Below are 14,078 nucleotides of genomic sequence, written 5' to 3' on the forward strand. Positions count from 1 at the left end.
ATGATAAGTTGGGTGTCATCGGCGTAGTTGTACACCTGGCAGTCCAATTGGTTGAGCATCCGAATCAGGGGCTGTAGATATATGTTGAACAAGAGAGGTGACAGAGCAGACCCTTGCGGTACTCCGCAGGTGATCGATGTTGCGGTGGAAAGCAGGTCACCTAATTGCACTCTCTGCCTCCTCCCTTCAAGAAAGGATGCGAACCAGGCAAGTGCTGTGCCCTGAATCCCGGACTCCCTCATCCGCGACAGTAGTTGTTCATGACAGACGGTATCAAATGCCGCGGAGAGGTCCAACAGCACCAGGGCACCTGGAGTTTTCTTTTCTGCTCTGTTCCTTAACTCATCCACAATTGACAGCATAACCAGCTCCGTGCTGTGATTCGCACGAAAGCCAGCCTGATTCGGCTCTAGCCATGAATTGGACTCCAGGTGTTCCGATAGAGTGGTAAGAACATGTTGCTCCAAAACCTTCGCGAAGAACGGAAGCTGAGAGATCGGTCTGAAATTTTTCAGACATTTCACATCCGCCCCCGCCTTTTTTAGCAAGGGGATAAGTCGAGCCTCCTTAAAGGAGGCGGGTACTTGTCCTACCTGTAATGACAGATTTAGGAGATTCAGCACATCCTCCTCTATACCAGGAAGTGCTAGTTTAAGCACTTCAGGTGGACACGGATCCAGACTAGAACCCGACTTAACCCGCCCTGTGAGAATAGACAGCCTCTCCTTAGTAATCAAGGGTAGGGTAGATAGTGGAAGTGTCATTGTCAGTTTAGCTGGCACAGCCTGACATGGACAGTCTATCTTAGGAGTTGCCCTAATTTCAGTGACCAGATCAGTGATTTTATTGATGAAAAAGTCCTGAAATTTTTGGCAATCCTCCAGGGTAAAGTCAGGAGTCTGTTCCTTATTTTTCCTCAGCTCTGTAAGGACTTGGAAAACTTCTTTCTGGGGATTCGTAGCAGTTATTATTCTTTCCTCGAAGAACTCGGACTTCCTAGCTATGATTGCTTGTTTATAGCAGGTGAGTGCCTGCATATAACTGCGCCTAGAGTCCGGATTATATAGATTCCTCCATGGGGGTCTTTGAAGTCAGAGGGCATACTCCGACAGACTGCGGTGAACTTATAGGTGAGGCTAGTTATGTAAGTAGTATGGAGGGCAGATTTGAAGGTCATTGGTCCGAAAAGATCCTAGTCGGCAGATGATGGTGATAACCTGTTCTAAGCATGAACTTTTTGGAAGTACAAAAAACAAGTCTGGAGTTAGACTACTTTATGCTGAAATTCGAAGAGACAGAGTATGGAGTTGGATTGAGAATTCCCAAAATATTATGTGACATTTTGACCATAAAGTGGGTTGTATATCAGTCACTCAGTTTGAGAAGAGGGTTGATTGCAAAGTGTAAGGGGGCTCTTTGAGTCACTTGCGCATTAAAAAAATGAATTCCTTGTGTTTTTAACAGAAGACCAGTTTTACAGCATGTAAATGCAGCTTTGTTACCTTTAACTGTCCTATCAACTTAATAGCCTTGTATACGAGAGATCTACACATCCTTATGTACTTTCTAATTAACTTATTTAAGGTTTAGAATCCCTAAAAGGGTTAGCAGAAGATTACTGAAAACCAATTGGAGTAAATGGGAATACATTCTTTACACATAAACTTTGTGAACTGCATTTCTGCAACAGATGTAGTCTTTGACATGGTTATACTTTGGGTCATGTTTAACGTGATGATTGTGAACTGCTATCGGGCCATGGTGGCTGGTGAGTATTTAACACCATACATGTGCCTGAGGAGTTTGCTTTCACTTGCATTTGCAGGTTAGGTGATGTTAGATCCTTCCTCACACGCTGTTGAGAGCCAGAGTACAATGTAGACTTAGGGAATGTGCTGCCACAGCTCCCATTCAAATGTGACAGTGTCCATGATGAGCCAAGACCTACCAGGCTAGCATCCCCTCTAGATGCATTATTTTACCTTATCCCTTCAAACCCCAAACTCCTAAATGTCAGGCTACAGTGGTAATGGCCCAGGAGCCTCACTGTGAAGGTGAAGAACACTGTTACATGCCACTGCTCAGTGGTGCCAAGAGAAGCGTTTTGCCAAGCATTTTTAAGATGAAGGAATAAGACTGAAGATGTTCAGATGGCTGGTCCAGGCAGAAAGGCCCACGAAGGCCTCCTGCTTACCCCATTCTGACTACCACTAACCTTTATATCTGGTTTATGTCTGTGCCGCAATTCATGTTTAAAATAAAGGCATCTAGATTTGAACTAAAAAGTTGTGCCTGTAAAATAAAGGCATCTTCCCCAGAGATTGCCCAACTAGAAATAACTTTTCAGTGGACAGTTTGTGGAAAAGAGAATAATTGCTAATTATAACGTCCCTCCACCTTGCCGCTCCCCACATTTTAGGGAACTTACTGAGTTTGGAGGGAACAGAAATTTTTACCCTGTTAAGTCCCAAGAAGCCTTCTTAAGTAATACCTTGACATCTATTTCCTCCTGGCTTTCTCTATGAAGAATTTTTTCGTTTTTCCTTGGCTTTCTCTGCTTACACACTGTGCTAGAATGATGAAGTAACTGAAGGATGATTCAGCACAACCTAACAGTGAATGCACAAGGGTTGTTTGGTTTTCCTAACTATCTCTTAGCAGTCCAAGGCACTAAATCTCAAAAGGCCATGTGGTTTCTGGATCAAAGAAAATTAGGGTCGACAAAAAGCTTTAAGTGTCTTGGAGTCTACTTCAACGAGGATGGGAAGTACAGCAACCAGCTAGAAGAAATCAGAAAGAAGGGCAGTGCTCCGGCCTATAACTTCAGGTCTCTTAACACTAAATTGAAAGGCCCAGCGGTCATACTGATTCTGCAGTGGTCCCAAAGGTTCTTCTAACTTTCACCTATGGAAGCAAGGCTCTTAAGGGTCGGGACAGTGTAATACTGAACAAAATGATACCCGAGGTGTATAGTTCAATTTTCCAGATACACTTTCGTTCATCACCGGCCCAGATCAGACTGGAGTTTGGTATTGTTAAACAGTCACTGGCCTGGAAGGCGGCCTTTACGCTGTGCTGTCATAAACTAAAGCTGGCAACAAAAGGCTCCCTGGGCCATTACCTCTGATTCGAATTGGAAGCAAAGCATAGCTCCCTGGCATGGACCTATGTGTTACAGGCCTTGAGTATTCTTGGTTTAATCACCACTTGGAACTTACCCATAAGCCACCTGGAGTTTAAAAACCTGGCTAAAGCAAGCACAAAGTTGTTGTCATTGCTTGAGGATAAGGACTGCCTGTCTCGACGCACACATGGTTCGATGACTCTTCATAGTTATGCCAGGCTGAAACCACAAAGTTACGTAAGTGAATCCTATAGTGATTGGATAAAGGTACAGTTCCTGAAATACAGGCTGGGAATACTACAAATCCTAAGTCGCAAAAAACAAAAGCACACAGCAGCAGACCAAGGTTTAGCACATCAACTTCCTCTGTTTCGTAAGTTTGTGTGGTGCAACCACTCTCACCATCCGCTGCCAAGGATGTCTACTATACAAAGAGTCCACAAGAAATTTGAGAGGTGCACTCGGTGGAGTAAATAGCGAAAAAAGTTCATGAGGTTTGTGAATCTTCTGTTCTTTCTTTATTGAATTCTTTTTTTCTCTTTTTAAGATACAAAGGCACAGCCAACGCGTTTCATTCCCTTTAGTGCCGTGGGAATTTCGTCAGGGCTGCAAAAGATTTTAGCATACATAAACATTTTTGCCTCATGTATATAAACAGACATTGACATACATTACACACAGATTAAAAATGACTAAAAAGTACACCAATAGACATAACAATATAAAACCATGCCCTGTGGCACATGAATGATTATTCCTGAAAGCAAGCACACCCTCACCCGTGCACAGCTTCAACTTTTAGAAGAGTGTGTACCACACTCGTACACATTTATGTGATATGTCAGACAAGTTTTATTTCCACCATCAGGTGCCCAATGGGGAGAAATAGCACCCAATGCCAAAAGCTGAGCAGAGTCACAGAGTATAGTACCAAGGAACCAGAAAGACAACTAAGAAAAGAAATCATGTACCGGTTTTTCAGAACCCTGGAGGTGAAAAAGGAAAAATTCCACCCCAACTGTGACTCAGTGCCATGAGAAAATAAATCCTGCAATATTCTCACCTACCAATGGGATCATCCCAAATCCGATGATCCGAAATAATATGCGCATTCACCATAGGCGCAAGACCAAAGTGTTGTCAGCGATCTGAGCCTGAAATTCCTGTAAATTAAAATAATGCCGTGATCTACTGGTCAAAAGAACGTATCTTGGGCCATTGTAGATCACAAACTTAGCCAAAAAAATGTGTCCGGGGACAAGTCGCTATCCCCTATGAAAAGACGGGAAGCTCAAGACAACTTTTGGCTATGCGAGCAGGGCCAAGAAGATATTATCCATATACTCTGCTCATGTACCTCTCTTATTCTGGATCAGCCGGAGCTCCTATGAAGAACATGGAACAAACGAGGTCTAAGATCCTGCAGGGAGGCAGTGATGGGCTGCTATTAACCATCAGATATTCAATTGAACTGTGCAATGGTGTAATTTCTCAAGAGATTTAGAAAAAGGTCGAGTCCAGGGTTCCAGCAGACACAGGGGAGTTTGGGGACCAGCTTAAACATTACTTAAATATAGCATCAATAGCTTAAACAGTACAGCTCGAAGTATTATGTTTGCACCACTGACCAGCGAGGCCACAGACCTTGAATCATGTCCCCGGACACTGTACCTAACCTCCGCCCCTCACCCCATACCTGTATTCAGGCATTATCAGCCAGATAAAGCACTAAGACACTTAAACTACAGCACTTGCACTTTTCATCAATAACGTTCATTGCACCTTACTTATTCTGTCCTTTGACGTTGCACTTTACTTCTGCCCCTCATCTTATACCTCTATGCTTGTATTACTAACAAGAAAAAGTACTAAGACACCTAAACTGCTGCACCTGCACTTTACATCAATAACATCCATTGCACCTTATTTTCTGCACTCGCTCCTTTATGCTTACATTGACTATAACAATCGCTAGTAGCATAAGTCCTTAACCTAGTGGAAAGGGAGGGCAAGCTCAGAAAATCTGCTTTACCTCAAAGACCACTTGGCTCACAAAGCCCCAGAGCCAATTTACTTTAAGTTACCGGGCAGGAAGAGAGCCCTCTTTCTGACATTTGTTTTCAAAGGCTTGGTCAAGAGAGTTTTATGCTTTTTAGTGATGATGGTGATGGCATTAAGTGTACTTTTTATGTATTTTACTGTATATTGTACGGTAATAATTTTAACAACTAAGCAATAAAGATTTACTAATCGACACCAAAAGCATGATTTTTTTCAACATCTGCAAAAAGCTGAAATACAACTCAACCACAGAGTTGATTTGCTTGTGGAAGGATATATCGTTGTCAAATTTAAACCCCAAGTTTTTCACAGTATCCACTCGCATGCTGGGTTTGGAGACCCCTTCTGGCCAATGCACTTCTAGATTGAGATCGGAATTGTCGGTGAGCAGGCATGAGTGGGGCCTCCTCCCCAGATGAGTATTTCCTCTGGGCTCCTCCATCTCCGCAGAGTCAAACACAACACTGAGCAAATTGCCCGGGGAGGGGGCTTACATCGGGCCCCTTTCCCAGACTTCTTTTGTGTCCAGGGACTCCATCCCCCGGGTAGCACAACCTGAAAGGGGACCCGGTACCTCGCCTTGAAGAGAATGATTGGGCCCTGGGATCCTATCTCTGGGACCCAGGAGCACCACAGACCGCTCCCGCTGCGAGCAGGAGCCATGAAAGTAGGCTGCTCCTGCCAGGCGGAAACAGGAGAAGCTGAAGCAGTCTCCCAGGGAAGTGAAGGCAGGCACCTGGTTAACCGATGGGCAGTTCAAAGTTTGGTTCACTGATTTGCCCCGACGATTGAAGACACTGGGGTGCCCTAATTAAGACCAGGGAACCCCATTAAAAAAAAAAGAAATGAAGGAACTCAGTGCGGCTCTCCCAACACAGCAGGAGAACTGAAAATTAAATATTCACTGCTCGTCTAAAGGAGCTCCCATTAATGCCCCATGAGAGGCTTGTGTCCATGTTCTCCTGTCGTTTGTGGTGCCCATCCATTATTTCTAAGGAAGTGCTTGGGGCTGTAGAAATTGTAGCTTCCCTCCCTCTCCCCCCTCCCCCAAGCTCCAGAAGAATTTCAAAAGTGGCCCAACATTTGTGGGATCAAGCAAATAATGGACAAACCCTTCACCCCCTCCGTCCAGGATTTTCACCTATAGTTTATAGAACTTCTATGGCTGGAGCTTTTACTGTTCAGCCGGGAGTGCAGCAATCTGTAGTGACATATTCTTTGACTGCCCTGTATATGGTCTCTAAGTGTATAAAAAAACACAAACATGTTATGTTCACTTTGATTGCTTTATTAACAATATATAGCTAACATTGTTTTTTGATAAATATTGAAATGCTTTACTGGTAACAATAATTTAATCTAATCATGGTTATCAATTATAGTGAAATAATGGTGGTTTTTTACATGTGGATTATTAATCCTTTAATGGGGTGAAGCTTTGGCAAAGCTAGTAGGATTGCCTTAAATTATTATTGTTGTGCTGACCCCTTGAAAAAGCCAATGGGTTTGCCAAATATGTTGCTTTGGTGACCTATTGACAAAGAGTTCCTTTTCTAAAAACTGGACAACCATTTCTTGAGTGTTATTATTGCATGCCAGCGAATGGTGATTACTAGCCCACGCCACCTCCTCTGAGTAGACCTCGCACTGTTCTGCTTCCCTACCCTGAAAGAGTCAAGTGCTGCAATGGGGTGCTTGGTTTCCAGTATAGGGCAATTGTGGACCTATCACCTGCACAGGCCTCCCATCCTGCACAACTAATAACCCAATTTCTTACATTAACTGGGCAGTGAGTTTTCTCGTGTATGGGATGAAGCATCTGCACTCGCACCTTGTTATAGCACAAGTGCAACTAGGTGGCAGCTTCAAGGCACAAGCGGCAGTATCATATGGAAACCCATACACGCTGGCAATACCAACACACAGCCATCTGTCCTTCACACTGCACAGGGTACACACTTTACCTTAACATCTTTCCTGACATCCTCAAAATTAGAGTGATCTGCTCATTGCTGAAAATGGCCCTCTGCGACCCCAACTATATTCTGATCACCTACATTCCTTGGATGGATAAGTTAATTAAATAGGTAGTTACCCAGTTATACAAGGGAATTCAGACCATTGACCTCAGACAGGTGTATCAGGATTCAGGCACTATGCATCACAGAGACACCTACCATTCAAGTGGTTGACATCACTTTCAACATCACTGACCGTGCTGATGCCATCTCATCCTCCTCTACCGCTCTGCAGCTTTCAGAACTTTTGGCCATCATTCCCTGGTTCAACATCCAGGGCCCTTGAAAGACATTTGACAACATCGTATTGTAGTGGTTTATCTCTTGCTTGACCAACATGCACTAGTTCGTCAAAATGATCACTAAAAGATTTTAAGTTATGTACATGGATCCACTCATATTGATCCTGTCTGCCAAGAACATGAAAACTAGATAAGCTGTGCTCCTGCCTCTCAGATGGGAAACCTTTGATGTGCTAGTGTGGTCTCCAGTTGGATAAAGCCAAGACCAACTTCAAGGGAATCCTAAATCTGAAAACCTGTATTAGTTAAAAAGAGAGCTCTGTTAAGAGAGAAATTGCCATTCGTCTTTTTCCACTGTTCAAATGGGAAAAGCAATTAAAAAGTCAGTCTTCACTTTCATTCTGTAGAAATTTAATATGATGCAACAAACATTCCGCAAACATGCCCTTACTTACAGTGGAAAAACCTTCAGCCTGTGTTATGAAAGCCCAAATGGCAGAGAATCAGATGTGTAAAACTCAAATTGCCCAAACAAATACGTGGTCTCTCTTCTAAACTTTATAGTATATCCTGCAACTTTAATAGTTAGCTCTTGCACTGTATAGCTTCATACTTCCCTCCACAAACGCAGAGACCTTAAGCCGATATCTTCCCTTCTCCTACTGCCATTCTAAAATTAAAAATAGCTCTAAAATTCTACAGAATGATATTCTAATTTCCATCAAATTTGTCATTGGGGAAAATAGTGAGCTTTGGTGTGGGATTTTTTGAATAAAGAGGAATAGGCTAGCAGTTCAGAACACCACGCCTCACGAGACTATGGCTGTACTAATCTTTAAATAGGATCTTCTAATAATGACCACAGGATATATTTCTAGGTGGCCCATATGGTTGTTTTTCAGATGCATTTCTTTTTTCCACCAAGTGTATATTCTGCTTTCACGTGACTAATTTGCTTAAGAGTAATAAAAGCTTTAACAAATTCTAATCATTTGCTAACCTGCACAAAAAGTAGCTTGCTGTTTTGTATTAATTTAGTGCTTGATCTCAGCTCCTTCAAGGAGATCAGAAATGACTGATGTAAGAGTGGAGTCTGCGCTTAAACATCTAGCAGGAATATTACTTATGGAACACAATATCTGAACTTTTAAAGATTCAATTAAAGGCATCATAAACAATGTCCCGGATGTCAGCACTTTTCTTATTAAGAGAGGGTGCAAAAAAAAATTCTTTAGACACATTCATTTAGCAAGTTAGTAATTCTCTGCACAAATTTTAACAACACTTTTTAATTCTCACACAAACTATATCTTCCAGTGTGAAACATATGCTTAAGCAGGTTTGGCAGCAGCAGAGGGTCCCAGATAAAAGATTGCTGGTGCAGCTAGCAGGTAGATTATTAAAGTTTGTTTCGAAAGAGTAGCAAGTGCATACTTTCTTTGGTAGCAGGGTAATAGCAACAATTCAGAAAGACACGATAGAGACGGGTGTTAGTATAATGTAGTATCAAAGATGATGATGTGAAGGTAGAGACACCCAGGAGGGTGTCTGACGCTAAGGTATGAGGGGAGTGACTCAATGAGCGCCTGAATAATGCCAGGTGCAATGGTAGGCAAGGTGGGAAATCCCACGTTTTTCAAGCCTTTTGAATGAAGAGAATGCCATCTAAATCACAATGATCTTGAAGAAGTAATTTGCTGTGACTGATTGCCAGGTAGGAGAATGATTACCTGCCCATGCAGGTGAAGTGAATTAAAGAAATTGTTCTGAGCTTGGGGGAGTATGAGCAAAGTTGACGCAAAGGACTGCAGTACCTGAATTTAGATTGAAGGTAAATGGTACTGGTGTCGTGATAAGCCCAATGGTCAAGAGACAAAGATTTGTAGATCACTTGTGTGGTTATGGATAGTCAGTGAAGGGAATGCATATGGGGAGAATTGTGAGGGAAAATTGAGAACGAACTGCACTCTGGTATGTTGAATACACAGAAGGCGAGTTAACAGATAAGTAGGGAGACCTATAGATTCGCAGTTGTCCAGCTGATTAAGCGATACTGTCTCTGCAACTATACGGCGAGAGCCAATAGAGATGAATGGAGTAATTTTACAGAGCAGCTGAAATCACAGAAAGCAGATATTGGTTTTATCTTTGTAGCAATGTAAAGTGAAAGCTGCTATTGTGTACTGATGGCACAATCCAGGAGTGAAGGCGGAACCAAAATGTCAAAGCTCTTTATCAGTAGGCCAAATGGAAGGATAATTTTACGCCAGCTGTGTTTTTGTTTTATTGGTATTATGTTTAAGGATATAATGATTCATCTAGGAAACCACTGCTAGCAAGCATTATTGGGCATTTGCATGAGCTGTAGGAGAGTGATTTATCCAGTATTAGCAGACTTTTGGGGGAGCCGAAAGAACGGATGAATTCAGCCAGTGGTAGAACATCCACATTGGAAAGCGTGGGTCTCGGTGATGAAACCAGAGATACTTTATGGGTCAGGGCTTTGAACTTGGATCTAAAAGGGGGAAATGGACAGCCTGTGCTTGGCTCTACAAGCAAGAGGTGATCCACTTCCGGAACTTCCCCGTGTCTCTGCTCAGAGCAAGATGATGGGTGGGGTAAAAGGTCATGAAAGACCTTATAATTGGCTGCAGGGAGATTGAGTAAAATCAGGGAAGCACAGCCTTTCTGATCCACGAGCATTGTGAGGTTTTCTAGCAGGAAGTGGAAGATAAGGTATTAAAAGTCAAATATCTTCAGACACAGATTGGAATTCTGAGACTTGGATTACTGCACCTGCACTACTTTCCCTAGAAATGTGCTGGAGGAAAATGCTCAGTAAATAGTGAGACTTGCTTTATGTATTGTGGAGATCAACGAAAAATGCATGTAATGCCTCATTTTCATAAATAGAACACAGAATATGAGCTATTTGCCTCTCCTGGTAAATACACTCTGTCCCAGATCACAAGTAGGGCAGAGGGACATTAGGTATTTACTAGGCTCGAAGGTGGACCCTGAAGGTGAGGTATTTACAGGGTCCAGTAATTACCTCATATAAATACCTACTATTCAAGTTTCCACCAACTAAATGACAAATAGCATGCAGAATTTGGTGCCATCTGCACCGAATTTTGCCTCTGTAATTACTGCCCATTTCTTCCTGGTCGATTTCAGCAAGTTTAATTCCTCATTACTTAGAATTTTTATCCTTGTGCAAACAGGAGTTTTACTGCCCACTTGTGATCGGGCTTCTTGATATCGTGTTTACTGGGTGTGTGTGCTAAACACCTCCCCCACATCAAGCGTCCTCATCATATTCATTGTGTAGATTCTTTTTAGTGTGAATCTAGTCAATAGCAAATGGTAGCGAATGACTATTTTTCTATGTAATTGCTATATAGCTATGTTTTAAGCTATTCATACCTAGCTTTGTTGTTTGAACGAGAACATCCAGGATTTTACAATAGGTTAAAGCTAAAGATTGTGCATTTTGTCATTTTTAGGCACAACTCCCCCTAATCCTTTTCAGAAAGGACATTTTGGATACAGTTTTAACCCAGCTGAACAAAGCCTCAACCCACTTGGTAAGAATCTTTATTTTATTATTTGGATTATCCTCCTGTTTCTGCTGTTTTATTTCGTCTGTTAAATCACTTATATTGTATCACTTATATTTAATCGCTAATATTGAATTGACAGTGTTTATGCACCAGTTATTTTATTCATGTTACACTTGTCTGCACATTACGTATCTTTTCCATTTTATTTTTTAAGCACTTACGAGAATCCCTAGTAGCCAAAAATCCATGACTGAGGGCAACACAGAACATCTTCCGGCCCCGATTCTCCATATTAATCAACAGCTCTCACATACAGTGTCATGTCAGTCATGGATTTGGAATAATGGCAACTCATTGAACCAGTGCCACAACCTGAGGATGTTAGGTCTGAAAATAACTAAATGCTATATCTGGAGGTTTTCTCCTAAACAGCACAACAGTTCCAGTTTGAAAGCTATAGGCACCAACAATGGTGCTTCCCCTCAAGTCTCATCATTGCTCACTCTGCTATCGAGCACACCGTAGATGCTTACAGCCATATCAACGAGGAAGAATGTTCTCTACATTTTCTTGATTAATTAGTTTTCAAGTAACACCTTCACCTAATTCGGGAAAAAGTTTCTCAAGGCTAGAAAATTCTTCATAAGAACCGGAGGTCAAGATCGGAAATGGAAATATATTGATCACCACAAATGTCACAAAATCTCTGTAAATGTCATATAGCCTTGTACATCATTCAGACACGGAACAGCAGGCATCCCAAGCAATTCCAAATGAGTTGTCCATCGTGTTGAGACATCACTGATTACAACCCTGTTGTCTTGAAAGAGATCCTCAACTCGCCTCCAAACAATCTTTCATGAGCTTTCTGGTAAGCTGCTTCACTCTTCGAGTGGATACTTAAGACAGCACACAGTCACGAGGAGCCGTGTACAATTTGAAAATGCTAGTTAACCAGCAAATCAAGTGCCTGAAACTCCATACCAGATCCATGCTAGACCAGATCTTCGTCCACAGCAGTGAAGCTGCTATCCCGGAAATGGTAACTCAGACTTCATCAGATCACTTCTTGGTCACCTACAACCTATCCAAACATGACCTTCAGTTCCTTCTTGCAAATGGCAAAGCAGATCCCGTTGACTCAAAACTGTCCGAATCCTTGGAAATCAAACAGTTGGTTTTCAGAAAACATCCAGTGCATGGCAGACCACTCTTCGTAAAGACACCAGCCTTAGTTGGTAAGTAAAAAGCCTACACTATTATGATAGTTTCAGACGTGTCAGTACCTCCCCAATGGAGAAAACAAATATATTTCATTTGAGACTGGATCAAAAAGCAGCTACACCACTTTTGATTTTGTATAAACTGAAGCTGTTTCCACCTGGATGGGGCTAAAACGGACACCCAAATGCCACGGGCAAAAACAGAAGCCTCATACTTCTTGTGTGGTTTTGTTTCCAGGGTGCATTCTTAAGCCTGGCACCATCAGTTTGAAACCTGACTTTGTATTAATTCCCAGCCTCACTGTAGTCAGAGAAAATACTGGCAGGGTAAAGAAGACACAACCAATGTTGCATGTGCAGATGCATTTTTCCACTCCTTCAAGGCAACCATTGAGTGGAGCTCTTAAGAGCATTCATCCTTTTCTGTCCCAACTACTGCAACAAATATAATTTGGGCCTGAAAAAGAATTACATATTTACTTCAGGGGATCCAAAACCAGTGTCCCAGATTCTACTCACTTCTAGTTTCACACTAGCTAAGTTGATATTGATGAGCTTTCGCTATCATAAATCCTTCTTGAGAGCTTTGCAAACTAGTTGGGGCTGCCTTTATGCAAGCACGGCTCTTTTTTTCTGGATGCAAATGTACATCCAAGCTGTGGTTTCTTATCACCACAAGAGAGCTGTTGTGGGAAAAATAAAAAGCATATTGAAGTTTAGGTGACCCATGGCGAGCTCATGGCGAGCTCTGCAAGAGCAAGCATTGTTTCAGGTGCAGGGTTTTCCCTTGCCAAAAAGAAGAAACATTTTAATCCCCTTCCTCTGACAGCTGTTTTTGAGCAGTAAAATGGTTCTTTGGAATGTAGTCAGAGTATCATCCAAAGAAGGTACCATATGTCGGGTATTGGGTCCTGTGCAGTTCATTATGTTCAACCTGGCAAACAAAAGCTTTATGTAAAAAAGATGAAATTTTTATAATTTTCCAATAAGAAAATGTTTGGTTAAACCTATCGGAAATAGACGATTCGTTATAGATTCATTACCTTAGAAGTACCCCCACGTTTCAGCCTGGATCCAGAGGATTTTTTCTCAGCAGTACCCCTGCGTGTCGTTAGGTGGCTTTGGTCGACTCCGCGTTCGTCGTGGGCATCGTGATCGCTGTGGTGACATCACGTAATCTACTTAGACGCCGCCCCTGCTCGCTGACGTCAGTTCTTTCTTTTTCTGCGTCAGCTAGCGCAGATCCGGAGAGAGCGGGCCCCTTAGTCACTTTTTGACTAACTGTTTTTTGACATTAGTAGACAACATTTCAAGTTGTTCGACTCCTGTTGTGCGAGGGATGTCCTGTTGTGCAAGGGATGTGCGAAGGATTGACGCCGGACCGCCTTCAAGCCTTGTGACTCCTGTCACAAGTTGATGTCTGTCACGGATCCGCACCTTGTGTGCCTCTGGTTTTTGGAGCGCAACCATGACCCAAAGTCGTGCTCAGACTGTCAGGCCATGTACCCAAAGTCTTTGCGGGAGCGGTCCTGAAAGCTTCTGGAGGCCCGGCAGTCGGCTCCGCGCCGCTCGAGGTACTGGTCGAGAGGGAGGACGTGGAACCGGCCGCGGAGCCATCACCATCCTTCATCCACGTCTTCTTCATCGGGTGAGCCAAAGCACAAGAAGAAGTCGAAGAAGCATCGTCACTCTTCGCCTTATTTCTGTCCTTTGGTTGGTGCGACGCGGGACCCGGAGCGGCGTCGCTCGACTGGTCAGCCTTCGGAGCCTGCTTCTTGGGCGGCTCCGTGCTTCGCTCCCTTTCCAGGAGCCGCAGTTTCCCCTGCCCAGCTTCGAGCTTTCTATGA

The 14,078-nt window shown here is 42.9% G+C and overlaps 1 protein-coding gene across 4 annotated transcripts in view; it reads left to right on the plus strand.

Annotated features, from left to right (window-relative positions):
• RIPK1 (receptor interacting serine/threonine kinase 1) overlaps positions 1-14,078 on the plus strand; it is a 225,027-nt gene that overhangs the window by 162,177 nt on the left and 48,772 nt on the right. For all 4 annotated transcript variants that reach the window (XM_078688033.1, XM_078688031.1, XM_078688034.1 and 1 more), the window contains one exon: positions 10,952-11,032. In XM_078688033.1, the coding sequence (XP_078544159.1) occupies positions 10,952-11,032 (81 nt within the window). The remainder of the gene's footprint in view (positions 1-10,951; positions 11,033-14,078) is intronic.

This window comes from Lissotriton helveticus, chromosome 4_1 (assembly GCF_964261635.1).
Source record: "Lissotriton helveticus chromosome 4_1, aLisHel1.1, whole genome shotgun sequence".
Taxonomy (NCBI): Eukaryota; Metazoa; Chordata; class Amphibia; order Caudata; family Salamandridae; genus Lissotriton; species Lissotriton helveticus.